General features: G+C 47.3%; 1 protein-coding gene across 1 annotated transcript in view; it reads right to left on the bottom strand.

Moving 5' to 3' along the window:
• The window catches only part of ST6GALNAC2 (ST6 N-acetylgalactosaminide alpha-2,6-sialyltransferase 2), a gene marked incomplete at its 5' end in the record, with an annotated part of 144511 nt that overhangs the window by 36977 nt on the left and 80095 nt on the right, over window positions 1–27439 (bottom strand). Inside the window, 3 exons of the mRNA XM_029597497.1 lie at window positions 6878–7040; window positions 9589–9766; window positions 13707–13764. Coding sequence (XP_029453357.1) covers window positions 6878–7040; window positions 9589–9766; window positions 13707–13764 — 399 coding nt within the window. The remainder of the gene's footprint in view (window positions 1–6877; window positions 7041–9588; window positions 9767–13706; window positions 13765–27439) is intronic.

The following is a 27439-nucleotide window of genomic DNA, read 5'->3' as shown; positions in this document are numbered from 1 at the left end:
ACAATAAGTGAGGAGAAATTTGGGAAAGGGCATCCGCACCCAACCGGGTAGGTGGAAGGGTGTTGGTACATCAGGTTGGAAAAAGGTTACGCAAGACAGACTGGCCGAAGATGGAGTCCTGTCTTCCAGCCTTGTCCAAACAATAATGGGCTGCAAAGGTATGGAGAGAACTCCAGGTTGCAGCTTTGCAGATGTCAGGAAGCGGCACCGATCGAAGGTGTGCCACTGACGTCGCCATGGCCCTCACAGAGTGTGCTTTAACACGGTCTTGAAAAGGAATGCCAGCTTGCTCATAGCAAAAAGAAATGCAGTCCGCCAACCAGGAAGAAAGAGCCTGCTTACCCACAGGTTGTCCCAACTTATTAGGATGGAAAGAGACGAATAATTGAGTGCTCTTCCTATGGGAAACTGTACGGTCTAGGTAAAAAGCTAGAGCTCGTTTACAGTCTAGGGTATGCAGGGTCTGCTCTCCAGAGTTGGAGTGGGGCCTGGGAAAAAAGATAGGTAGTATGATGGATTGATTGATATGAAACTCAGAAACTACCTTAGGTAAAAATTTAGGGTGAGTGCGGAGTACCGCCCGGTCCTGCAGGAGCTTAGTGTAAGGCGGATAGGTAACTAGGGCCTGTAATTCACTAACCCTGCGAGCTGAAGTAATAGCCAAAAGGAATAACACTTTCCATGTGAGATATTTAAAGTCACAGGAGTGCAGAGGTTCGAAAGGAGGTTTCATAAGACGACCAAGAACCAGGTTAAGGTCCCAGGATGGGGCCGGAGGACGCAAGGGCGGCTTTAGATGGAGCAAGCCCTTAAGAAAGCGTGTTACTAGGGGTTGTACTGAAATAGGATTACCCCCAATACCCTTATGGAAGGCGGCTACCGCACTGACATGCATTCTGATAGAAGAGGTTTTAAGACCTGATTCAGAGAGATGCCATAAATAGTCCAAAAATTTGGGGATTGGACAGGAAAGGGGATCAAGGGACTGAGAAGTGCACCATGATGTGTACCTTTTCCATTTGTATGAGTAAGACTTTCTTGTGGAAGGCTTTCGTGAAGCTATCAGGACCCGAGAAACGGAATCTGAAAGGTTGAAAGGCTGAAGGACTAACCTTTCAACATCCATGCCGTCAGGGACAAGACTTGGAGGTTGGGATGGAGGAGGCATCCGTCGTTTTGAGTGAGCAGATGCGGGTCCTTTCCCAGAGGAATGTGCCTGCGGATGGAGAGATCCTGGAGTATTGGAAACCATACTTGGCGTGGCCAGTAAGGTGCTATCAGGATCATGGTTCCTCCGTCCTGGCGTAGCTTCACGAGAGTCTTTGACACAAGAGGGAGTGGAGGGAATGCATAGAGCAGACCGGTTGTCCACTTGAGGGAGAATGCATCCCTCGGCCGAGAGTGCTGGCTCCGAATGAGAGAGCAGTAATCGTCCACTTTGTGGTTCTGAGGGGACGCAAAGAGGTCTATGCGGGGAGAACCCCACTTGTGAAACAGAGAAGTCGCTACCAGAGGATCGAGTGACCACTCGTGTGGGTGGAAGACACGGCTCAGCTGGTCTGCCAATACATTGTCTACTCCCGGCAGGTAAGTGGCCCTGAGGTACATGGAGTGGGAGAGGGCTTCCGCCCAGATCTGCGCAGCTTCCTGACACAGAAGGAAGGAGCCTGTGCCTCCCTGCTTGTTTATGTACCACATGGCCACTTGGTTGTCCGTCTGGATTAAGATTATCTGATGAAAGAGATGATCTTTGAAAGTGCGGAGCGCATAGCGGATTGCTCGAAGTTCCAGGAAATTGATCTGGTGTTCGGCTTCCTCTTTGGACCATAACCCTTGGGTTTGAAAGTCGTCCACATGGGCTCCCCAACCGATGTGAGAAGCGTCGGTGGTTAGGATTACTTGCGGATCCGGTGGAAGAAAGGGTAAGCCCTGAAGGAGGTTGATCTGAGTCGTCCACCAGGTTAAGGATAGGCGCAGCGCTTGTGTGACTGTGACTATGGAGGATAGAGGCTGAAAAGCTTGAATCCATTGGTGTCGTAGAGTCCATTGTGTTACTCTCATGGCTAGTCGGGTCATGGGAGTGACTTGAACCGAGGATGCCATGTGCCCTAGGAGAATGAGGAACTGGCGAGCCGTGGCAGTGTTCTGAGACTGGAGCTGGCGAGCCAGGGACATTAGGGTGTGGACCCTCTGAAGAGGAAGGTAAGCCTTTGCCTGTAAGGTGTCCAAGTCTGCCCCAATGAAGGATAAGGTTTGAGACGGGACTAAGCAAGATTTCTCGTAATTGACGAGAAACCCTAAGGAAAGGAGTGTTTGAATTGTCAATTTTAGGGAGGATTGAGCTATCTGTTGGGTGGAGGCCCTGATTAGCCAATCGTCCAGGTATGGGTAGACGTGGACACCTTCCTTCCTTAGGAATGCTGCTACCACTACGAGACATTTGGTAAAGACTCGTGGGGCAGAAGCTAGACCGAAAGGGAGGACACGGTATTGATAATGGTCGTGGCCTACTAGAAACCGCAGATATTTGTGATGGGATTGTGTGATCGCAATGTGGGTATAAGCGTCCTTGAGGTCGAGAGAGCACAGCCAATCCCCTCTTTGTAGCAGAGGGAGCAGCGCGCCTAGGGTTACCATTTTGAACTTCTCTTTTTGAAGGTATTTGTTGAGGGCTCGAAGGTCCAAAATGGGACGTAGTCCCCCTGATTTCTTTGGTATTAGGAAGTATCTGGAATAGAATCCCTTGCCTCGTTGAGAGGGAGGAACGGGTTCTATAGCATTTGATTGCAGAAGAAGGGATACTTCCTGTTGTAATTGAGCCAAATGGGTGGATAGACTCCACGCTTGAAGAGGCGGGGAGTCTGCCGGAAGAGTTATGAAGTTGAGGTGGTAACCCTGTGTGATAATTGTTAGCACCCACTGATCTGAGGTGATCTGCAACCAAGGTTGTAGAAAATGGTACAGTCGACCTCCTACAGGGATGTCCGGAAGAGGGGTTTGGCATGTGTTCCCTACAGGGGAGTCAAAGGCCAGCCGCAGGCCCAGGAGGAGGGGCTACAGTAGGCCTTTGTTTCCTAGGCTGACGCGGCTGAGGCCTAGTAGAGGATCGAGCTGGACGAGGCCTGGCCGATGGAGGGTAATAACGGCGTGGTCGAAAGAATGACTTCTTAGAGTCTTTCTTTTGCGGTTGCTTGGAGGTCAGCTCAGGTGGGACAGATGAGAGTTGTTTCAACGTCTCATGGTGGTCTTTTAACTCCGCCACAATCTGCTGAATTTGCTCTCCAAACAAATTATCGCCTAAGCAGGGTAAATCAGCAAGACGATCCTGAACCTCTGGGCGAAGGTTGGATGATTTTAACCAAGCCCAACTTCTGGCTGAGATGGCCGTGGCTGAAACTTTTGTGGAAGCATCGAATATGTCGTAGGCAGTCCTAATCTCGTGCTTCCCTGCCTCAAATCCCTTGTGAAGAAGGGCTTGAAGCTGCGGTTGGTATTGGTCTGGCAACGTGTCAGCATAGTCTTGCATCTGCTTAAGGATGGCTCTGTTGTACTGAGTCATGTAAAGTTGATATGAAGCTATGCGTGAAATCAACATAGCTCCATGATAGACTTTCCGTCCAACACTATCTAGGAACTTGTTGTCCCTGGTAGGTGGGGTAGAAGAGTGTGGCTTAAGATGCTTGGCCTTCTTCTGCGCGGACTCAACCACAACAGAGCGATGATCCAGTTGAGGTTTTTGGAAACCTGGTGCTGACTGGACAAGGTAGGTGGAGTCAGCTTTTTTGTTAACTGGTGACACTGATGAAGGAGATTCCCAGTTTTTCTTGAGCAGATCCAAAAACACCTGGTGTATAGGGATGGAAGCGATGATTTTTGGAGCATCCAGAAATTGAAGGAGTTCCATCATCTGGTGTCTGTCATCAGCTTCAGATTGTAGTTGAAAAGGTACAACTTCTGACATCTCTTTCACAAAATTAATGAAAGATAGATCCTCAGGAGGAGATCTTTTTCTACTCTCTGTAGGAGATGGTGGCGAAGGCAAATCTGTGTCAGAAGATGTATCATCATCATCACCCCAGGTATCGTAGGGATCAAGTGGGGCTTGTAGCCCTGATGGACCTGGCTGAGGCTCTGAAGGCATCGATGGAAACCGAGGTGGAATCGGTGCCGTAGGTGGAACCAGAAATGGCATCGATGGCTTCAGTGCTGCCGATGGAATCGGTGCCTGGCGTGGAATGGATGGAACCGAAGGATATATCGGTGGAGATATACCAGAAGGCACCGATGGAACCACCCCGGAAGGAGGAATCCGGAACGGTGTTTCTCCTGCCGATGAAAATCCAGTCGGAGACGGTGGTGTTGTCGATGGTACTGGAATCACCGATGGAAGGGCCGTCATAAGCGCCTCCATGCGGCTCAGTAGCGGTGCTAGCGCTTGTATCAACGGCTCGGTGGTCGGTTCCCTCCTCGGTGGCGAAGCCGGTGCCGGTGTCGGTGCCGGGGGCGGCACTGGAACCGGTGCCGGAGACGGTGCAATTTCTTCATCGCTTTCTCGATGGCCTCCTGGACCAGCCGGTCCAGTTCTGCCCGGAGACCAGGGGTAACCATACCCGGCTCGACGGGAGAGGGAGGCTGAGGCAGGGCCGGAGGGACCACCGTAACCGGTGGGATCACGGCCCCCGCACCCCGGGAGGGTGAGGGTTTCCTCGATGCCGGCGAACGAGACGTGGAGGGTGTCCGGTCTGTTCGCGGCTTCTTTGTCGGTGGCTCGGCTTGAGCAGAGGTCGATGGCTGTGGATCCTCGACAGGCCGAGACTTGTGCCGTCGATGGCGGTGCTTTTCCTTCCGATCCCCTCGCCCATCCGGGGAAGGGACGGGAGTCGACGGCCGAGAAGCGATCGATGGCGGACGGTCACCGGAGGGTTGACGATGATGGTACAACTTCGACGGTGCCGGTTCCGATGACGTCGATGCTATCGATGGCGTTGGGGTGGGTGCATGGAAGAGGAGCCCCATCTTCTCCATCCTGGCCTTGCGACCCTTGGGTGTCATTAAGGCACACTTGGTGCAAGTCAGGACATCATGCCCACTACCCAAACACATTACACAAACCCTGTGGGGGTCTGTGATGGACATAGTCCGGGTACAATCCGGACAACGGCGGAACCCCGTTGCCATGGCCTGAAGCCAAAATTTAGGCTGGGGATCGGTAAGTGCCAACAGGCCTCAAGGGCCAAAATCGACGGTAGTCGATGGAAAAAGGCAAAAAACTTACCGGGTTCCGTAAGATGACTAAAAATTTGTCGAAGGGAGACCCCTGAGGGGCAAATTTTCTTAGGAAATTAACTTCCAAATTCCTGTCAGGAACGTGGTTAGAGAGCTCCTTTCACCGCGTGGCAACTGCTGCGCGGAAAAAAGAAGACTGAAGGGAGACCCCTGCTGGCTGCAGGGTCAGTGCCTTGCTGGGCATGCCCAGTAGGGGCCAGTCAAAGTTCTGTTTAAACTTTGACAGAAGTTTTCCGTGGTGGGCTCCATCCTCGATGTCACCCATTTGTGAGGACAACCATCCTGCTTGTCCTGTGAGAACTCCTCAATCATCCAGGCAGTGCTGACACAGGCTTAAAGGAAACTTCGGCTGAATGGCCCTGATGTGGCATGCAGCACAGATAGATAGGCGCTTAGGTTTCTTTGCCGTGGTTGGCATGCTGTAAGTGTGCAGACTGATGAAGGCTCATGCCTAGCTTACATACGCATATAAGCATGCCTAAAACGGACACACAAAAAATGTATGTCCAAGTGCATGCACCTATGCTGCTCTTCCAACTGGAAACCCAGTACCAACGCCTAAACTGGACGCACAGACGAGAAAGGATGCACACACAGATGCACAAGCACATGCCAATGGCCTGCAACAAAAGGTACATGAAACTACCCTGCGCCAAAATGAGAGAAGCCTGGGAACAGGGCCTAGCCAAAGGGCTGCTCAACTCACCGTGCCTGCACACTCTCTCCTCATCACACAGAACTCCCCAGAGACATGAGCGGGACAGCCAAATGCTGAGGAAACAGACCCCTCTCCTCTGGCAGCTGTCTTCCTTTTGCTGTCTTTTTTTTTTTTTTTTAAAGTAAAAAAACTTTTACTTGAGCTCAGCCCTCCCTGGCTGAAAGCAGGGACAGGTCCCGGCTACGGGGGGAGAGGTCTAAAGACTTCACTGCCGAGCCTTTTTTGGCCTGCAACCACCAATTGGAGTTTAGGTCCACACCAGTCAAGGCTACCGGACTGAAGGCACTCTACTGCACAGTATCACCTCAGGAGGCAAGCGGTGCTACATAGACATCTCGTCTTTCCAATATCACCTTTCCAACTTCTTTCTTCTTTTCTTCTTTTTTTTTTTATACTCACGGGCAATCCTCCGAGGGAAATGCATGCCTGGAGACAGAGAATACTGGTGGGCTGATGTTGGGGTGGGATTATATGGCCAACTTTTGCTCTGTCTCCATCTGCTAGCAGAGGTGCATAACCCACTCGTTGGGACTGACCTGCCTGAATGCTAAAGAAGCACCAATTTTTAATACATTCAAAGAGCCACAATTAGCTGGAAAATTTTTAAGAACTTAAAATCATTGTCCTAGTTATAAAAGATGTTTGTAAATGTCCAGAGAGCTTTTATCTAATAAAAAGACAGCAGCCATGGAAATTAAAAAGCAGAAAAAATGCTGGACAATGCAGCTGACTTTATTTAGGATGTTGATCTTAAATCAGTTCTTATCTGGTCATGTGCACTTTTCACCATGTCCTCATGCTCGCCTCTGTAACCCCCCCATCCCAGCAAATGTCAAATACATTCTAGGGTCAACCAGGCGCATTTGTTCCGACCTGAAAACGAAGTTGTGATCATCTATCTCTTTCCCTTGTCGGGATCCGTTCAAGATGCCTCCGTTTCCCACCACAGCACAGCGGATGCAGCTCTCCGGTGGCCTGGCATCAAACAACCAGCTGTTGGCAGAATCATTCAGCAGCTGTAGGGTAGAGGAGAGGACTGGTAGGAAAAGGGGGTAGGGAGGGGAAGAAAAAAAAAAAGAAGCCCACATCATATAAGACCTACTGTCAAAGGGCTGTTCTATCTCCACCATACCTTTGTTCTGCTGACAAGCAGAAGGGTTCGGATCAGAATCGAGGTGTAGCACATTGTGGGCTCCGTCACAAACTTGCTTGATGCCGTCAGGACCTGCTCCTTGTTCTCCCAGACTGAGGCAACATTACCATACCCTCCTGCACAATGGCTTCTTTCAGCTGGCACTGCCTACTTTCTCTCACGCCTGCTCACCAGCTCATTCAGAACCTGCCCAAGTGGAAGAACCCATCTGGGTCTTACCCCACATCCCTGGGGGACCGGGTGGCTTTGTTAAAACACAGAGAGCGTGGGCGTCCCCATGATAGGGACAAAGGTTATTAAAAAAAAAAAAAAAAAGTGACAAACCGAGGAGCGCACAATGGATGCATTTGTTTCAGATCTTTCCATGAAAAAAGTTAAAAACTGTGCAGACACTGGGACCTTTATTCAGGAAAGGTTACAAGATGCCACCACATCCACCACAGATCTTCCCGATTTCTAAACATTTTTATTCTTGGGGCAGATGACATAGCTGGTGTGACTGCTGGATGTCAAAAAGAGTCACACAGCTTACAAAAAAGAACAAGTCCGCTGGCAAAATGCCAGTTACACAACAGATGGGAAGGGCAAAATAAAAAATGGCAAAGCAATAGCAAGGGTGCTACTGGACAGGACTGAATGTTTTTGCAGAGCTGTAGGAGTCTGGTAGCCAAGGATTTATGTATTTGATACTGCTACTGCAAATTAGAAAAGAAAAACAAAAAACATACAGAACTGCAAATACCACAATGCACTGTGATTCAAATTCCAAAATCAAGAATGGTCAAATCTCCTTATTTAGGCATTTCTATGGTTTATTTAGGCATTTCTACGGTTCGACAGGCACATTTGTCGAAGTGAGAGACCGGGCCTTACAGAAAATATTGATCACCGGCAGATTCAGAAGCCCATGGCTGAAGAATATTCTTAGTCACAGGGTGGGGGAAGATTAAGAAATATCTTGGCAGTTATAGCATTTACTAGAAGGTCCATATTCAAAAGCATTTAGATGGATAACTCAAAATGTATCCATCTAGATGGCATAATTGGCATATTCAGCCACTTATCCGGCTAAATAATAGCCAGATAACTACTTATCTGGCCATAATTTAGTCGGGTAAAAAGGGGGCATTCCAGGGAGGAGTTCAGTTATCCAGATAACGTAGCCCAATATCACATAGTCCTGGCTGAGTTAGCCGGGTGAGTTTAGACCTGCTCGGAAGTAGGTCTAAAGTTATCCGGCCTTGTGTGGCTGGATAACTTGCTAGTTACCTAAATATCTTCAAATGATAACCGGGTAGGTAGTGATTTTGCCAGGACCCCCCCCCCCCAAGAATTAAAGGAACCTATGGCCTGATTTTTTTTTCTCCCCCCCCCCCACTTAATCTTAAAGCAGTCCTATTGGGCCTTGCACCCCCCACCCCACATCTTTAAATACGATGGAACCGTGGGGGGGCCCCCTCCTCCCCCAGACAAACCCCATCTTTAGAGGTCAACTCACCAAGGCCAGGCCCTTCCCCCTCCCCCTAGCAATCTGAATTAACACCCTGCTACACCCCAACCCCCCCCCCGCCAGACCTTCCCTCCACTTTCCATGGCCCAAATATTCCCGCTGGGAGCGGGGTCTGCACTTATCGCTCCCGGTGAGGTCCAGCGCAGCTTCTGTCAAAGCTGCGCTGTAAGCATACACTACACCAGGTTTACACTTCCAGTGCTAGAAGGGTAGGATATCCAGCTAATCTTAGCTGGATAGCTTGTCCACTAAACAGCCTACTGAATATTGACCTCTAGGTGTTTGTGATAAAGTGACCCTGTTTTCCCCCTTTTTGCATGTGTGGGACCAGGCATTTGGCCTGGTCCACCTTAATTCCTACAGAGGGAGAGAGCTCTGTGGAAGGGACCCTGCTGGGAGGGGAATCAGAAGGCCCCCCCCCCCCCTGTCTCCAGGATAAAGCAGCTCCTGTAAACATCTCAGTCCTAACTTGATGGAATTGGAAGTGTACTTCAAAGGTAGGCAGCCATTGTTGTACTGGAGTGCTGCTAATGTTGATAAAAGTTAAGTTGCAAGAAGAAAAGCTGGAATCAGCATGTTTCCTGACTCCAGAGAGTGAAGTTCTGCTCAGCCATCCTCACAGTGTTTAACTGCAAGTTAAAAAAATATTTTTTTTTTTAAATAAAATCTCACCCAGCTCAGTGGTGCCTAATTCAGTTCAAATTAAGAGCTGAGCAGCTGAAACTGCTCTGTCGGGATAATCTGTAGATGTTCCTTATATGTGCAAAATCATGGGATGAAAAGGATTGGAGAGTGATCATGCAGGGTCCCTACTGGGTGACAAAAACACAATACTAAAAGACCTTAAACCTTGGAGGATGTCTTTTGCCCGTGCCATCCGCAGTTTCTAGAATCGGCATGCTGCCAGTGCAGATTCTGTACCTGAAAAGGGGAGGCCATGCCATCCATAGGGAGTCTTCCTCTCTCGTAAACTGTCCCACGTCGCAGGGGTGAAGTGCCTGTCCCACATCAGCACTGGGACACTGAAGCTGAAGAGCTTCCCATACAGCACATCGGCCTTCACTTTAGACTTAAGGGAGCCCAGGCAGGGAGAACCTGACTGGAAGAAGATGAGTCGGGGGATTATTACATTCAAGTTTACATTTTACTGCTGCGATGGATTTCCAGCGGGTATCTTGGCACTTGGACAGGCTGAGACAGTCCTGGCTTGGCCCAGATGCTTCCATGCATGCTTATGTAATTCTGTTTCCATTACAAGCAGGTCTACAAGTCTACAGATCATGCAATGCGAGTACAATCAGGACTGGCTCAGCTAGTCCAAATGACAGAATCAGCTGGCACATTTCCCATCATATAAGCAAGCTTGGAGGCAGGGGGACTACAGCTCTGTTTACTCACCCAGGTCTAGGAAAAATACGAAATTTGTGTAGGAGATTTTTTTGACTCAGTTCTGCTAGTAGAGGTGTATGGGATCCAGGTCACATGATGTCTATCTCAAGGGTCAGCTTCTTGGGCTTTTGAGAGCCATTGAATCACATACTGCACAGAAACTGCAGGATGGAGTCAGCCGATTATGAAAAAATACCTAGTGAGGATATTCTCCTACAATCTGCCTCTGCTTTCAATCCTGGGTTTTTTTGTTTTGGTTTTCTATAACCTCCCGTTCTATGGTATTTTGGCATTTATAGTTTTGTTTAAATAGGGAAATGCGGGGTTATAGCACAAACTCCAGGAATGGAAAGAAGGGTTATCAGCTGGCTCCATTCATCAGAGACAGAGTAAGTTCAGGCTGTTCAGCTTGGAGAAGAGACGGCTGAGGGGGGATATGATAGAGGTCTTTAAGATCATGAGAGGTCTTGAACGAGTAGATGTGACTCGGTTATTTACACTTTCGAATAATAGAAGGACTAGGGGGCATTCCATGAAGTTAGCAAGTAGCACATTTAAGACTAATCGGAGAAAATTCTTTTTCACTCAACGCACAATAAAGCTCTGGAATTTGTTGCCTGAGGATGTGGTTAGTGCAGTTAAATGTAGCAGGGTTCAAAAAAGGTTTGGATAAGTTCTTGGAGGAGAAGTCCATTAACGGCTATTAATCAATTTTACTTGGGGAATAGCCACTGCTATTAATTGCATCAGTAGCACGGGATCTTCTTAGTGTTTGGGTAATTGCCAGGTTCTTGTGGCCTGGTTTTGGCCTCTGTTGGAAACAGGATGCTGGGCTTGATGGACCCTTGATCTGACCCAGCATGACAATTTCTTATGTTCTTCTTATGTTCTTATGAGTTAGTCCTGTTTTTTACCATACTGCAGTGGCATAGGCACAGGTGGGCCTGGGTGGGCCATGGCTCACCCACTTTGGGCTCAGGCCCACCCAACCAGGACTGTTGCAGCAATGCTGTTGCAGGGATAGGACCTGCGGGATACCAAACCCATGGCAGAGCAGAGGAGGGCCGGAGCTGCAAGGCCGCTGCGGGATCCCATTCCCTGCGGCGGCGGATGTAGGACTTTGGCTGTACCTAATTTGGGGCTTAGATGCGGCAGCGCACGCATCACTTCCTGGCCTGGCGCACGGCGGTGGCATATTACACTCCTTGGTGCCAGCAGAAGAGCTTCGGCGGCCTGAGACGCATGCGCGTGTGCGCTGGGCCCCTCCTCGCAGGCTGCCTGCTACACTCCCTGCGCCATGGCCTCCTTACTCAAAGTGGACCAGGAGCTGAAGAAGAAGATGAGGTCCCTGGTGTGTGAGTGGATTAGAATGGGAGCCTGGGGTGGAGGGGGGTGTGGGGGGGGTGTGGGGGGGCGGAGAATGGGAACCTTGGGAGTTTGTCATGTGAGTGAGAAAGTAAGAATCTGAGCCTGGGCTTGTGTGCATACGGGTGAGAATGGGAGCCTGAATGTGCGTCTGTGTGTGTATAAGAATGGGAGCTTGGGGGATGGTGTATGAAAGAGTGAGAGCTTGTGTGTGTGTATGGTAGAGCATGTTAGAGTGAGAGCATGTGTGTATGTATGTAGAGAAAGCATGAGCGTGCCATGTGTGTGTGTGTGTGTGTGTGTGTGTGTGTGTATATGTGGAAGGAAGGAAGGGAAGAAGACAGTAGGAGAAATTAGACCCTGAAAAGGAATTAGGAAATGACAGACAAGGGAAAAGTGGGAAAAAAAAGACCGGGACTAACTGATTAGAAAAATACAAAGATGAGACAACAAAGATAAAAAAAGAAAAAATTAGCAATTGGAATATGCTATCTTTGGGAATGTGCATTACTTATATTTTTTGTATTTTGCTCGCACTTCAGTATGCCACTGTTCAGAGTCTAGTTTCTCAGGCTTTCTATTTCGGTTTTGTCTGCGTGTTTCTAATTTGTAGTCTCTTATTTCTCTATTAGGTAGGGGTGGGTCTCTGTTTTGCCTGTGTGTGTGACTAAAGTGCAGTATTTCTGTTAGCGTGTAGTCTCTCTATAGCAGTCCAGCTTGTTCTGTTACTCCAGTAGGTGATGTATTAATGTTCTAGGGCCTGGTGTAGTACGGTATTTGCATTGTTGCCTTTTCATAAGGTTTCTGTTATTTGAGTCCTTAGAGTCAGTGATGTGACTGTAGCAAGGTTCTAGATGTGTCTCTCTTTGCAGGAGTTTATGTTACTTCAGAAAATAGCAGTGGAGGGATATTTTTTTACTGAGGTGACATCAGAATTTTAATTTTTTTTTCATGTTGGTTGTAATGTGAATTGTCCTAGCTCTGCTTTGCACCACTTCTGGTACTTGAGGCGGGGCTGCGCCGTGCGCGCGCCCCTAGACATCCATCAGGTCAACATGGTGGTTTGCAGCGTCGGGCCGATCCGGGGACGCCGGCTGAAGAACGCCGCGGTAGCCAGCCTTCCATCAACCCCGGAGGGAGTCGCCAATGCGGTAAGGTGGGCGGAGTGGAGACGGGCAGCGACGGTCGCAACACTATCTGGCACAGGTCACTGCTACTTAGCCAGATAAAGTACTTATCTAGCTAAGTAGCGGCGAACTGCACCAGATAGCTGGATCAGTACTGACTTATCGAGGTGTCTGGCAGCTGCTTCCCGGTTAAATAGCAGAGCTGCCGGCATTTATCCAGAGAGTTCCTGATGACTTTTTTTTTATTTTACCTTTTTTAATTGTTTTTTCTATTTTTATTTTTTTTTTATAGTGCTGGAAACTTAGCTTTAGCCCTGACCTAGGAGTTGCATTTCCAACACTAAAAAAGGTACAATGACCAGATGCACTCTCTCTCAGAGGGGGGCAATGCTTAATGATCTTCATTTGCATGGGATTCCCATGCAAGGGTGCTAAGCAGCAGTACTCCCGTTTAGGGATGCACATTTTCTGTGTGCAGAACTCCTTGCTGCATCGGCAGTATGTTTTGCATCCAGAAAAATGCACACTCAAGTGCAGGCAGAAAGGTGCATTCAATCGAATAACATCTTTCTGCATCGGTCTGTCAGTGTGTGAGTGTGGTGTGAAGTATTTTGTGTAACATATCCTGTCAGGAAGGGAGCCTGCAGGATATCAGCCTTGTGTCTTCTAGTGGCAGATCTCATAGGGGAAGTTGGCGGCCCTTTTGTGTCCTTGCCACACCCACACATAAACTAAACCTATAGCAGCATTTAAGGACTTGTAGCTCTGCATTTTATTTTTCAGGAACTGCCTACGCACAATAGGTCAAAACCAGCCTCTGATGACCTGAAATTATCTGGTGAACACTCCCACTAAACTTTAACACTTATGAATCTCCTTGGGGGTATATTTTACTGTAAGGGTGGCCAACTCCAGTGCTAGAGAGCCACAAACAGGCCTGATTTTCAAGATATCCACAATGAATATGCATGGCATATATTTGCATAGAAATCTATCTCTTGCATATTCATTGTGGATATCCTGAAAACCAGTCCTGGTTGTGGCTCTTGAGGACTGGAGTTAGCCACCCTTGCTTTACTATATATCTGGGGAGAGAATGCCCTTCCCTTTATCCAATGCTCTGATTCTGAGGAAAGAAAGAAGAGTGTGGGTTTTTACCTTTTCTTGGCTGTGAGAAAACTTTGTTTGATTGGGTACATCACTTGGTGCTTTCTGCCTGTGGTTTTCAAAAAATAAAAAGAGGAAATGCCTGTTAAACACCACCGGCTGACTATCAGTTCCTCACACTCATGCTTACATTTGGGCAACAGACAGCCAAGAGTTATTTTATAACCACAGGGTTCAGGTTACCAGGAAACCTTCTGACTTGCCTTTGTGGGCTGTGCTTAGCAAGAAGACAGATTCAGTTCAAGCGTCCAGCTAACCAGCTAAGGAATAACTGTTTATTAAAATAATTTACACTTATTTTAGAGGGCTTCTGTGATAGATTATATTGCTGTCTGTGCTTTCATTATAATCTCTCTCTCTCTATGTTTCTAGATATTGACATTGCATATTAATTTGCTGTGGGTTAATTAAGATTCAAGACAAAAAAAAAAAAAAGAAAAACCTCTTGATCTAATCAGATAATCCTGTCACTATAATCTCTTTCTTCACTAAAATCTCTCTATTTGGATATAGCTGTCATTAAAAATCGCTGTTTGTCTAGATATTAATTTGGGGCATAAATTTGCTGTGGGGTTCATTTAAAGCAAAAGTCAAACATTCCAGAAAGAGTCTTGCTGTAACTAGCGTGGGGGCTGCTGACTCATAGAGCCAGCAGGGGTCAATCAGATCCTTTGTGGACTGTGCTCTGCCAGAAGACAGGAAGCACTAAAGCTTCTTGCGTCCAGCTAAGTAAAAAGTTTAACTTAGTAAGCCAATCTGGGGGAGGGTCTGTTCAAACTCAATTGCAGATACAGGGTCCTGAGAACAACGTTAACTGTTTAACTGCCTCACACCCTGCCCCTCTACCCACCCACTCCTGGGGTTGGGTTTCTGATATAGTCTGCCTGAATACAAAATTGTCAACAATATAAGTTGGAAATTTGGTAATTCCTCAGGTGTTATCCATCAAATTTACCAAAATGAGGACTATCCAATGCAACTGTTGTGAGCCTTTATATTGAGGGAAATCATATGGAAACTTAAGGCTTGCCCCATTTGTTCAGAACTCAAAAAGGAGCTGGCTAAAGCTAAAGCTGAATTGGCTGCAATAAAGTTAGTTTCACCCACTTCACATTATTCCGAAATTAATTCCTCATTATCGCAGAAAAAACAAAACTCAAGAAAAAAGAAGTTTACAGTGGGCTCAGGTAGGATAAGTCCTGTGACCCACAGACACCCATTCTACATAATTGCACAGCCTACATGTCACCCCTCCCCCAATTACACAGGGCGACAAGAAACCCAAAAATCAACAGGATTACTGTGGGCTCTGGTAGACTAAGACCGGTGAGGCGGAAACACACGCTCTCTCAAGTGACACAAGTAAAAAATGTCTTATCTGCAACACATAAGGATAAAGCTCTGGTGAAAGAGATTGAAGTGGTATGTGAAAAGAAAGAAGAAACCCAATGCATACAGAAATTTCAAAATACAATCAATAACCAAAGGAAAAAGCTCATTGTGCTGGGTGACTCAGTCATCAGAGGCACTATTTTGGGAACTCTTCTAGAGAGAAACACTACAGTTAAATGCCTTCCAGAATCATCGACCGGCAGAAATGCTATTTAGATAGTCAACACAATCAAAGAAGAAAGCAAAGATTCTAAAGCTGATATTATCATCCATCTGGGATCCAACAACCTTGCTAGTAACAGCATCCAAGAGGTACAGAGAGATTTCCAGTCTCTAGCGAAGCAGATTAGTCACATGGCAACAACCATTACCTTTTCAGAAGTGTTACCTGTTCATGGAAAGGGGAAGGAGATGCTAAGCCGTATTGATAACTTCAATGTATGGCTCAAATCCTGGTGTAAAGAAAAATGTTTTGGATATATCGGGGGCTGGAGCCATGTATGGAACAGAAAAAAGCTCTTTGTCAAAGATGGCGTACATCTGTTTGTAGAGGGAAAAAGTATCCTAAGAGATAAATTCAAATCCTGTTATAAGGCAATTAAACTAGATGATGGGGGTGACAGAAGGACATTAGAATGTCACCCCCAAATACAAATGCAATGAAAAAGGTCAAAGTGGATAACAAACGTCAGCTAAATAAGTCACAAAGTCCAAGAAAAGCATTAACCTGTACCAGAATAGCTGGAAAGCTATGAGCACAAATGCTTGTAATTTGGGCAATAAAATCCCAGACCTGCAAGCCCTAATGGTGGAGGTGGACTTGGACATTGTTGCTGTCTCAGAGACGTGGTTCACGGATTCACATGAATACTGCCATACCGGGATATAACTTATTAAGGAAGGACAAAGAGGACAGAAAAGGGGGAGGAGTGGCTCTTTATGTCAAAAACAATATCCAAGCATCTGAGCTGCAAGGAAGATGGGGCAAAGAAGAAGCTTTATGGGCCATCCTAAAAAAAGATGATGGGTCATCCGTTTTTATTTGAGTGGTTTACAAGCCTCCTAATCAAATGGAAGTACTAGACAGAGATCTGGTTGAAGACATCCAAAAGATGGGAAAGAAGGGAGAAGTGGTGATTGTTGGAGACTTTAATCTGCCAGATGTAAAGTGGAGAATCCCTTCTGTGGAATCTAACAGTAGTAGAGAGATAGAGGATGCCCTGCAAGAGGCTCTGTTCAAACAAATAGTAATGGAGCCCATGAGGGAGGGAGCTAAACTCGATTTAGTGCTCACTAATGGAGATAATGTCTTTAATGTCCGGGTGGGTGCCCACCTCAGCACTAGTGATCAAACGGTATGGTTTCATATCACTAACACGATATGGAGAAGTCGCACAAAGACCCGGGTTTTGAGTTTCAAAAACACAGACTTTGTTGAAATGGGGAAGTACCTGGAGGAAGAACTAGAAGGCTGAGAGAAAACGAGAGATGTAGGACAACAGTGGGCCAAACTAAAAGGAGCAATTACTGAAGCGACTAATATATGTTAGAAAAGTAAAGAAAAGCAAGAAAAGAATGAAACCTATCTGGTTCACAAAGGAGGTGGCTGATAAAATAAAAGATAAAAGAACAGCGTTTAAGAAATATAAAAGATTCCAAAGGGAGGATCACAAGGAAGAATACCTAGTAAAACTGAGGGAGACGAAGAAAGAAATCAAGAAAGCGAAAAGTCAAGCAGAAGAAAGGATTGCCAAAGAGGTAAAGCGAGGTGACAAATCATTTTTTAGATACATCAGTGAAAGGAGAAAAGTCCAAAGTGTTATAGTGAAATTGAAAGGTGAAAAGGATCAATGGGTGGAAACAGATGAAGAAATGGCAGAAATATTAAATGAATACTTCAGTTCAGTGTTCACTAAAAAAGACCCTGGAGAAGGACCGTTGCTAGTTAACAAGAAACTGGAGGGGAGTGGAATGGATGAAACTCCATTTACGGAAGAGCATGTATGGGAAGAGCTAGGAAAACTGAAAGTGGACAAAGCCATAGGGCATGATGAGGTTCATCCCAGGATACTGAGGGAACTCAGAGATGTGCTGGCGGCTCCGCTGCATGACCTGTTCAATAGATCCCTGGAAACGGGAGTGGTGCCGAGTGATTGGAGAAGAGCGGCGGTGGTCCCTCTTCACAAGAGTGGGAGCAGAGAGGAGGCTGGAAACTACAGGCTGGTTAGCCTCACCTCGGTGGTGGGAAAAGTATTGGAGTCGCTGCTGAAGGAAAGAATAATGAACTATCTACAAGCAGCAGAATTGCTGGACCAGAGGCAGCATGGTTTCACCAAGGGAAGATCCTGTCAGATGAATCTGATCGACTTTTTTGATTGGATGACTAAGGAATTGGATCGAGGAAGAGCGCTCGATGTCATCTACTTGGATTTTAGCAAAGCTTTTGATACGGTCCCGCACAGGAGGCTTGTGAATAAAATGAGAAACTTGGGAGTGAGTGCCAAGGTGGTGGCCTGGATAGCAAACTGGTTGAAGGACAGAAGACAATGTGTGATGGTAAATGGAACTTACTCTAAAGAGAGAGCGGTGATGAGCGGAGTGCCACAAGGGTCGGTGTTGGGACTAGTCCTGTTCAATATCTTTGTGAGCGACATCGTGGACGGGATAGAAGGTAAGGTTTGTCTATGTGTGGATGATACTAAGATCTGCAACAGAGTGGACACGCCGGAAGGAGTGGAGAGAATGAGACGGGATTTAAGGAAGCTGGAAGACTGGTCGAAGATATGGCAGCTGAAATTCAATGCCAAGAAGTGCAGAGTCATGCATATGGGGTGTGGAAATCAGAAAGAAATGTATTCGATGGGGGATGAAGGGCTGATGTGCACGAAGCAGGAGAGAGACCTTGGGGTGATAGTGTCTAACCATCTGAAGTCGGCGACACAGTGTGACAAGGCGATAGCTAAAGCCAGAAGAATGCTGGGCTGCGTAGAGAGAGGAATATCGAGTAAGAAAAGGGAAGACATTATCCCCTTGTACAGGTCCTTGGTGAGGCCTCACTTGGAGTACTGTGCTCAGTCCTGGAGACCGTATCTCCGAAGAGACAGAGACAGGATGGAGGCGGTCCAGTGAAGGGCGACCAAAAAAGTGGATGGTCTTCATCGAATGACTTATGAGGAGAGATTGAAGAATCTAAATATGTATACCCTGGAGGAAAGGAGAAAAAGGGGTGACATGATACAGACTTTCAGATACTTGAATGATTTTAATGATCCAAAGTCAACGACAAACCTTTTCCGTTGGAAAAATATCAGCAGAACCAGGGGTCACGATTTAAAACTCCAGGGAGGAAAACTCAGAACCAATGTCAGGAAGTATTTCTTCACGGAGAGGGTGTGGATGCCTGGAACGCCCTTGGGGGAAGTGGTGAAGACCAAAACTGTGAAGGATTTCAAAGGGGCATGGGATAAACACTGTGGATCCATAAAGTCTAGAGGATGTGAATGAAGAGAAGAGGCATGGGGATGGCTTGGGGGAATGACAGCTACTACCTGGTGATTAATACCCTTATTCAATAAACATACACACGGTTAATGTGACCAACATTGCTCTATGCTTCAACGGCAAGAGAAAATGTGGAAAAAAGGATTTGCATTCACAAATAAGCGGGTGAGTAGCTTGCTTGTTGCAGCGGTTACTACCTCATATCAAATAAGCCTGATATTTCACTTTCAATGCATATCCAGCGTAGCTCTCTGCTTCAACGGCAGGAGGGAATGAATATAAGAGGATTTACATTCAGACAACAACCAACAAGGACTGTATTGCACAGTCTGGGTAAACAAATAAGTGTGGGTGTTGCTTGTTTTTTGCGGTGGTTACTACCCCAAATCAATTAAGCCTGATACTTCACTTGGAATACATATCCAGCACAGCTCACTGCTTCAATGGCAGGGGGAATGAAGAAAAGAGGATTTATATTCAGACAACAACCAACAAGGACTGAATTGCACAGTCTGGGTAAACAAATAAGCATCGGAGTAACTTGATTATTGCAGCGGTTATTACCCCTAACCACTTAAGCTTGATACTTCAGTTTGATGCAGCTCCAGCACTGCTCTCTACATCAATGGCGGGGGTGCAAGGTAATTAGAACCAAAAAGATACTAATAAGGGCCAAGAGTAACAGATAAGTATGAGAAAAATAAGTGTGAAAGCTTGTTGGGTAGACTGGATGGGCCGTTTGGTCGTCTTCTGCTGTCATTTCTATGTTTCTAAGTGACCTCATGCTGTAGAATGTGTGATATGATGATTAAATACACTCAGCAGGTCAGTGTAATCTTATCTCGCATCCCCCAAGTCGATAAACAATGGCACACACCTTTATTTTGCAGCAGGCATCTTATCATCTTATCTGACAGGGTCTGGGGAAGGAGCATGAGTCATAAATATTAGTCAGTCCTTGCCCTCCCCCCAGCACACGCTCAGAAGGAAAATGGCAGAGGGACTCAGTCTGGCCAATTGATCTTGGTAATTTATAAATGTTATACTTTGTCGCCATTCCTTAGTTTCTAGATCTGGGAGGAATATAAACTGCAGTGGGTTTTATTTAAAAAAAAATAAAAAGTGAGTGGAATTTGGTAACAGTGGTGTGGTTACATTTGGTTACACCACATTTCACCAGGTTCTGTGCTCAGAGCCTTTAGAAGAGGCGGGCAAGATAGGCATCTACCTAGAGGTATCACGTTTTTGGGTACTTGCCAGGTTCTTATGGCCTGGATTGGCCACTGTTGGAAACAGGATGCTGGGCTTGATGGACCCTTGGTCTGACCCAGTATGGCAATTTCTTATGTTCTTATGTCAGTACAATGGATGTAAGCTCCTGTGTGGCCACGTCAGAAGAGGACCAGCAAGCTGGCACAGCATCAGAGGTGGGTCTCTCCCCTCTATTGTTAGACTGACCAGACACATCAGACGGGGGCCATCCTTCCCCATCCCAGGCCAGCCCCGATATTGGAGAAAGACCACACACATCCTCTGGCTGCTGCTTAGGCAACAGTCCTGCTCTTTCACGCATGCCTTCCAAGTGTTGATGAAAGAGGCCATTAATGTCAAATGGAGAAATTACTTACCTGATAATTTCGTTTTCCTTAGTGTAAACAGATGGACTCAAGACCAGTGGGTATTGTGCTCTTCTGCTAGCAGATGGGAGACAGAGTCAGATTTCAAAGCTGACATCACTCTAGATATACCCCTGCAGTAACCTCAGCTCTCCAGTATTTTCTTCGAAAAGCCATTGTGGATATATCTTTGCTTAAATAACTTGATTAGACTTGATTAAAACTTGATTGAACTGGTTCAACTAATTTCTAAACTGGAGACAGCCAGTGCATTCAACCAATTAACGCCGACACCGGACAACTGTGGGTGTCTTGTACTAGGGGTAGCCTGCGGCTTACCCGTATTTGTTTAGTTTCGAGGTTCGCTATCCGAGGTTCTCCTTTTCTGGGGTAGCCGTGGGCGGGATGCTGAGTCCATCTGTCTACACTAAGGAAAATGAAATTATCAGGTAAGTAATTTCTCCATTTCCTAGCGTGTAGCCAGATGGACTCAGGACTAGTGGGATGTACAAAAGCTACTCCCGGACAGGGTGGGAGGCTGCCCATGGCCCACTTAGTACTGCCCTTACCAAGGCTGTGTCTTCTCGGGCTTGAACATTCAGGCGGTAGAACCTGGAGAAGGTGTGTATGGAGGTCCAAGTTGCTGCTTGGCGGGCGACAGCAGCTTGGTTTCTGCCCAAGATACTCCCTGTGCCCTCGTAGAATGAGCCTTAACCTGTAGTGGTAAGGGCTTTCCTGCCTCTATGTAGGCTGCCTTGATTACTTCCTTGATGCAACGGGCTATGGTCGACTGCGAGGCCACTTTTCCTTGTTTCTTCCCGCTGTGAAGAACAAACAAGTGATCCGTTTTGCGCACCGGTTCCGATCTTTCCAGGTACTGCACTAGGAATCTGCCTAGATGGCGAAGAAGGCGTTAGTCTTCCAAGTCCTTATGTTCATCCGGAGATGGTAGTTAGATGGTTTGGTTCAAATGAAACTCGGAAACCACTTTCGGTAGGAAGGAGGGGACGGTGCGCAGCTGTATGGTTCCAGGCGTGAACCTAAGGAACGGTTCCTGACAGTATAGTGCCTGTAGTTCAGAGATGCGACGAGCTGAACATATTGCCACCAGGAATACCGTCTTCAATGTTAAGAGGCGTAGTGACAGACCGTGTGTTGGTCTGAAGGAAGCCCCAGCTAGGAAGTCTAATACCAGATTGAGATTCCATAGAGGCACCAGCCACTTTAGGGGTGGTCGGAGTTGTTTAACCCTTTTCAGGAAGCAAGACAAATCTGGATGGGTTGATAGCTGGATACCGTCCACTTCGGCTCTGAAGCAGGACAGTGCAGCTACTTGGACCTTGAGGGAATTGAGAGACAACCCCTTCTTCTTGGCTGTCCGTGGGAGTATCCCGTGGTCCTTGCACTAGGCTTCAAATACTCTCCAGATCTGTATGTAAGACAGGGATGTGGAGAACTTGCGCACTCTGAGCAGGGTGTCAATCACGGCCTTTGAGTAACTTCACTTCTTCAGGTTAGTACTCTCAAGGGCCAGACCATAAGAGAGAATCGAGACAGATCTTTGTGGAGAATCAGGCCCTGCCGGAGAAGGCCCCTGTGTGGAGGTAGGCACAGAGGGTTCCCCGCAAGGAGTCTTTGCATGTCTGCGTACCATGGTCATCTTGGCCAATCCGGGGCCACTAGTAGAACAAATCCCTTGTGATGTTCTATCTGCGGATAACCTTGCCCAGTAGTGGCCAGGGAGGGAAGGCGTACAGTAAGTCTTCCTCTGGCCAAGTCTGGACAAGAGCGTCGATCCCTTGGGAGTGTGGCTCTCGTCTGTAGCTGAAGAACCTGGGGACTTGGGCACTGAGATGGGTGGCCAGTAGATCCATGGCTGGGAGGCCCCAGCGATTTACTATCAGTTGGAAGGCTGTGGGCGACAGCGGCCATTCTCCCAGGTCCAGGCTCTCTCTGCTGAGGAAGTCTGCTGAGACACTGTCTTTTCCTGTGATGTGGGAGGCCGAAATCCCTTGTAGGTTTATCTCTACCCATGCCATGAGAGGGTCTATCTCCAGAGACACCTGCTGGCTCCTGGTTCCTCCCTGGCGGTTGATGTAAGCCACCGTTGTAGCGTTGTCCAACATTACTCGAATCGCTTTGCCTCAGATCTGTGGCTGAATCGCAGGCACACTAGTCTGACTGCTCGAGCTTCCAGGCGGTTTATGTTCCATTCCGCCTCTTCCTTGTTCCATTGTCCCTGGGCCGTCAGTTCCTGACAGCCTCTATATCGCTCCATGGTGAGACCACACCTTGAATACTGTGTACAATTCTGGTCGCCGCATCTCTTAAAAGATATAGTTGCGATGGAGAAGGTACAGAGAAGGGCAACCAAAATTATAAAGGGGATGGAACAGCTTCCCTATGAGGAAAGGCTGAAGAGATTAGGGCTGTTCAGCTTGGAGAAGAGACGGCTGAGGGGGGATATGATAGAGGTCTTTAAGATCATGAGAGGTCTTGAACGAGTAGATGTGACTCGGTTAATAGAAGGACTAGGGGGCATTCCATGAAGTTAGCAAGTAGCACATTTAAGACTAATTGGAGAAAATTCTTTTTCACTCAACGCACAATAAAGCTCTGGAATTTGTTGCTAGAGGATGTGGTTAGTGCAGTTAGTGTAGCTGGGTTCAAAAAAGGTTTGGATAAGTTCTTGGAGGAGAAGTCCATTAATGGCTATTAATCAATTTTACTTAGGGAATAGCCACTGCTGTTAATTGCATCAGTAGCATGGGATCTTCTTAGTGTTTGGGTAGTTGCCAGGTTCTTGTGGCCTGGTTTTGGCCTCTGTTGGAAGCAGGATGCTGGGCTTGATGGACCCTTGGTCTGACCCAGCATGGCAATTTCTTATGTTCTTATGTTCATAGTTGTCTTCTGGCTGCCACTACTGAGGCAACGCCCCTGGCTGAGGTACACACCAGGTCTGAGCTTGCGTCCATCAAGAAGGCTGCTGCAGGTTCCATCATCTCACCGGTATACGTTCTGGAGTTATTTGCCTCTCTCGAGAGGAGCAAGCAGGAACGTGCCACCAGTGCGCAGCAGGAAGCAATCTGCAGTGTCATTGCTGTTGCATTGAAGGCCTGCTTGAGGATGGATTCCAATCGTCTATCCTGAGTAACCTTCAATGCAGCCCCTCCCTCAACAGGAATCGTTGTTCTCTTTGAGACGGCACAGACCATAGCGTCCACTTTCGGGAAACGCAGGCGTTCCTTGGTCGCTGACTCTAGAGGGTATAAGGCTTCCAAGGCCCGACCCCCTTTGAAGCTGGCCTCCGGGGTATCCCACTCCAGTTCAATCAGTTCCTGGTTGGCTTCCATCATTGGAAAGTAGAAGAAGGCCTTACGAAGGGACACCAAGATGGGATTCTTCTTTGGTTCCGCCATAGGGCCGTGCCTGGAATGCCCAGCATCTTCAGAGTCTGGGAAACAAGGGCTGTTAATTCGTCCTTGTGGAAGAAGCGAAGCATGGTTTGGTATGGTTCCATCCCTGGAGGGATTTTTCCTTCTTCCAAGGAATCGCCCTCATCATCTGAGGTGTCTGGTTCCCTGTCAGGGACGTTCTTGGTTAGGCGAGGCATGTCTCGAGGCATCTGAGCAGGGCCGGGAGGATCTTGTGCTTCCGGCAGGGGTTGAGCCCGGGGCGCAGCTGGGGCTGATTGCGCCTGAACGAAGGCTTGCAGGCCTTGGAAAAATTCCAACCAGAAGAAGGTCCCTGGGTCCATGTTAATCCCAGGGGGAGTCGGAGTAGGGGCCCCAAAGGTGCCCTCCTTTGGAGAAGTCATCTCGGAGATGCACAGATGCGGGGAGCTATTGTCGGTAGTAGTTCTGGACCCATCCCCCGACAGTAAGGGACCAGGCTTTGGTTCCCCCTGGGCTTCTTTGTAATGACGACACAGGCAGGACTCCAATTCAGGCTGCGCAGCTCTTATATGGCAGGCTGTACAAAGAGAGTGCCTTCTGGCCTTCTTGGGCGCTGGTGCCATTGTGTTTTCGCGCGTGCAGTTGTAAACGCAGCTGTGCATGTAGTTATGCGCACTGGTGCGCTCAGTTGTGCTCATCGAGTGTACTCAGTTGTGCGTGCGGGGTGCGCGCGCTGCTGTGCGTGTAGATGTGTGCGCAGCTATGCGTGCATCTGTATTGGACACGCGCGAGTTAGGCGCATCGGCCGCCTGGCCTGCCCCGCGTGTACCGCTGGTTGAGAAGGGAAGATGGCGCCCCCCCAAGGGTCTCCACGTGTGTGGACCCTTGAACCCGATTGGGACCTAGCCCAACCAAGGCTGCTCAACCCGATCGGTGCCCCTTTTAACTTCGCCGGAAGAAGAATTCAGTATGGCAAGACTGGAGACCTGAATTTAAAGATTTTTTCTTACCTGGTCTTGGCGCTTACCGATCGTGTGCCGGACAGTCTCCAGCTGCAGAGGGAGAGGTAATCACCTTCACCGCTGCACTCTGTTCTGCACCCGCTGCCTTTCAGCCACACTGTGGGCTAGGTCCACGCTAGGAACCAGTTACCGGACCAAGGCACACCTCTGAGGGATATCGGAGATCACCTCAGGAATTCTTGACTGGGGGAGGGACCTTAAAGAAGATCGAGCCCCAGGAGAGCGGGGCTCAATCTTCTTTAAGGTAAATTTTGTTTCTTCTTTGCTGTAATTCTTATCACTATTCTAGTGTGTGGGATAGTGTCCACATCTGCTAGGAGATGGAGAGATACTGAAAAGCTGAGGTTACTGCAGGGGTATATCTAGAGTGAAGTCAGCTTTGAAATCTGACTCCGTCTCCCATCTGCTAGCACAAGAGCACATAACCCACTGGTCCTGAGTCCATCTGGCTACATGCTAGGAAAAGGACATTCATCAAAAACTGGAAGAAAATAGAGACGAGCATTGGCATAAGGCAGGCCACAACAGAACTTGAAAATAAACTTGTCAGAAAGGCAAAAACTCAGAACAAAAAACTTCAAATATATTCAAAGCAAGAAGCCAATGAAGGAGTCTCATGGACCACTAGACGACTGAGGGGTTAAAGGGGTGATCAGGGAAGGCAAGGCCATAGCAGAAAAACTAAATGAATTCTTTGCTTTGTTCTGTACGCGGGAAAATGATGAGGAGATACTTGTGCTGGTGTAGGGGGATACCCGATATTTTACCACTGGAGGCCCCAAAAAAGCATCTCGGCCACAGAAGGACAGAGATTGCAAAAGATGGATACTGACAGGTATCTTCCCACCAAAACCCCGTCTCAGCAGAGAAATGAAAAAAAACCAGATGAGAACTTTAACCAGCATATCAAGTTCTACTTGTTTGCCTGTTGACTATAAGCCACTGTGTAGATAAACCAAAGCAGAGAGGAGAAAAACAATATCTCCCTATGAGCAGAGGTCAGAGTTGCCCAGGGAGAGACCATAGGACAGGGCTGTGCCCCCATCCCAGGATGAAGGAAGAATTTGCGGATGTGACAAGACATGGAAGGACCCCCTCCCCCGAGAGCTTAAAGAGGGGAGGGCAAAGACCTGCAACGTGGAGAAAATACCCTCCACTCACTGCATGATTATGCATGAAGGGGGGAGAGGACACAAAGGATCCCTTGCAGCTCCCTGTGTGGAGGAAGGAGAGGACTGGGTGTGACCGAGAGACTGGGGAGAAAGGAAAGCTCTGCCTGGTACGTAATAGCCGATAGTGTTCAGGAAATCGATGAGATGGAAACCCTATCTTGGTACCGGAAACCCTGGCCCAATGACCGGGACAGTCCAGAGCAGAGAGACGCCTCTTCAGCCATCCAGTACCTGAACCCAGGAAGCAAGCCTATTGCTTGAGGCGACCCCCGAAATCTGCCATAGATGGATCTAGAAATGAAATGGAGGGAATCCCCTGACGTTATGGGGGATAGTAAGTTAACTATCAGTCTTAATATATATTATGCAGGCTAAGGTTTCTGGCATGTTTAAAGCCACTAAATGATGCAGATTGGTGGGTTTTTTTGTTTTTTTTTTTGCATGGACTGGTGCTCAGTAGCAAGGATAAAATGAGGAAAATATTTAGAAAAAAACTGAAAGGTGCAGCTGCAAAGGTTAAAAGTACATGGACATTGTTTAAAAATACAATCCTAGAGGCGCAGTCCATATGTATTTCACGTATTAAGAAAGGTTGAAGGAAAGCAAAACGATTACCATCATGGTTGAAAGGTGAGGTGAAAGAGGCTATTTTAGCCAAAAAAAAATCCTTCAAAAATTGGAAGAAGGATCCATCTGAAGAAAATAGAATAAATCATAAGCATTGTCAAGTTAAGTGTAAAACATTGATAAGAGGGGAGAAGAAAGAATTTGAAATGAAGTTGGCCATAGAGATAAAAACTCATAATAAAAACTTTAAAAAACATATCCGAAGCAAGAAACCTGTGAGGTATTTGGGTGGACCATTAGATGACAGAGGGGTTAAAGGGGCTCTTAGGGAAGATAAGGCCATTGCAGAAAGACTAAATGAATTCTTTGCTTCCATGTTTACTAATGAGGATGTCGGGGAGATACCATAGAAACATAGACATGACGGCAGAAGAAGACCAAACGGCCCATCCAGTCTGCCCAGCAACCTTTCGCACTTTTTTTTCTCTCACATACTTATCTGTTTCTCTTAGCTCTTAGTAATTTTTTTTATTCTATTTCCCTTCCACCCCCACCATTAATGTAGAGAGGAGTGTAGGAACTGCATCTAAGTGAAATTGCTTAATTAGTTAGGGGTATTAACCACCGCAAAAAGCAAGCTACACCCATGCTTATCTGTTTATCCAGACTATGTAATTCAGTCCTTGTTGGTTGTTGCCTGAATATAGAACCACCTTTCTTCATTCCCCCCTGCCGTTGAAGCAGAGAGCCATGCTGGCTATGCATTGAAAGTGAAGTATCAGTCTTGCTCCTCTGCCGTTGAAGCAGAGGGCTATGCTGGATATGCGTAACGTGTCAAACTTTCTCCCCTGCCGTAGAAGCAGAGAGCTATGCTGGATATGCATGAAGTGTCAGACTTTTTCCCCTGCCGTTGAAGCAGAGAGCTTTGCTGGATATACATTGAAAGTGAAGTATCAGGCTTTATTTGGTTTGGGGTAGTACCCGCTGTAACAAGCAAGCTACTCCCCGCTTTTTTGGGAATGCAAATCCTTTTTTCCACATTTCCTCATTGCCGCTGAA

This window comes from Rhinatrema bivittatum, chromosome 4 (genome assembly GCF_901001135.1).
Source record: "Rhinatrema bivittatum chromosome 4, aRhiBiv1.1, whole genome shotgun sequence".
Taxonomy (NCBI): Eukaryota; Metazoa; Chordata; class Amphibia; order Gymnophiona; family Rhinatrematidae; genus Rhinatrema; species Rhinatrema bivittatum.
This window is presented reverse-complemented; position numbering and strand designations above follow the sequence as displayed.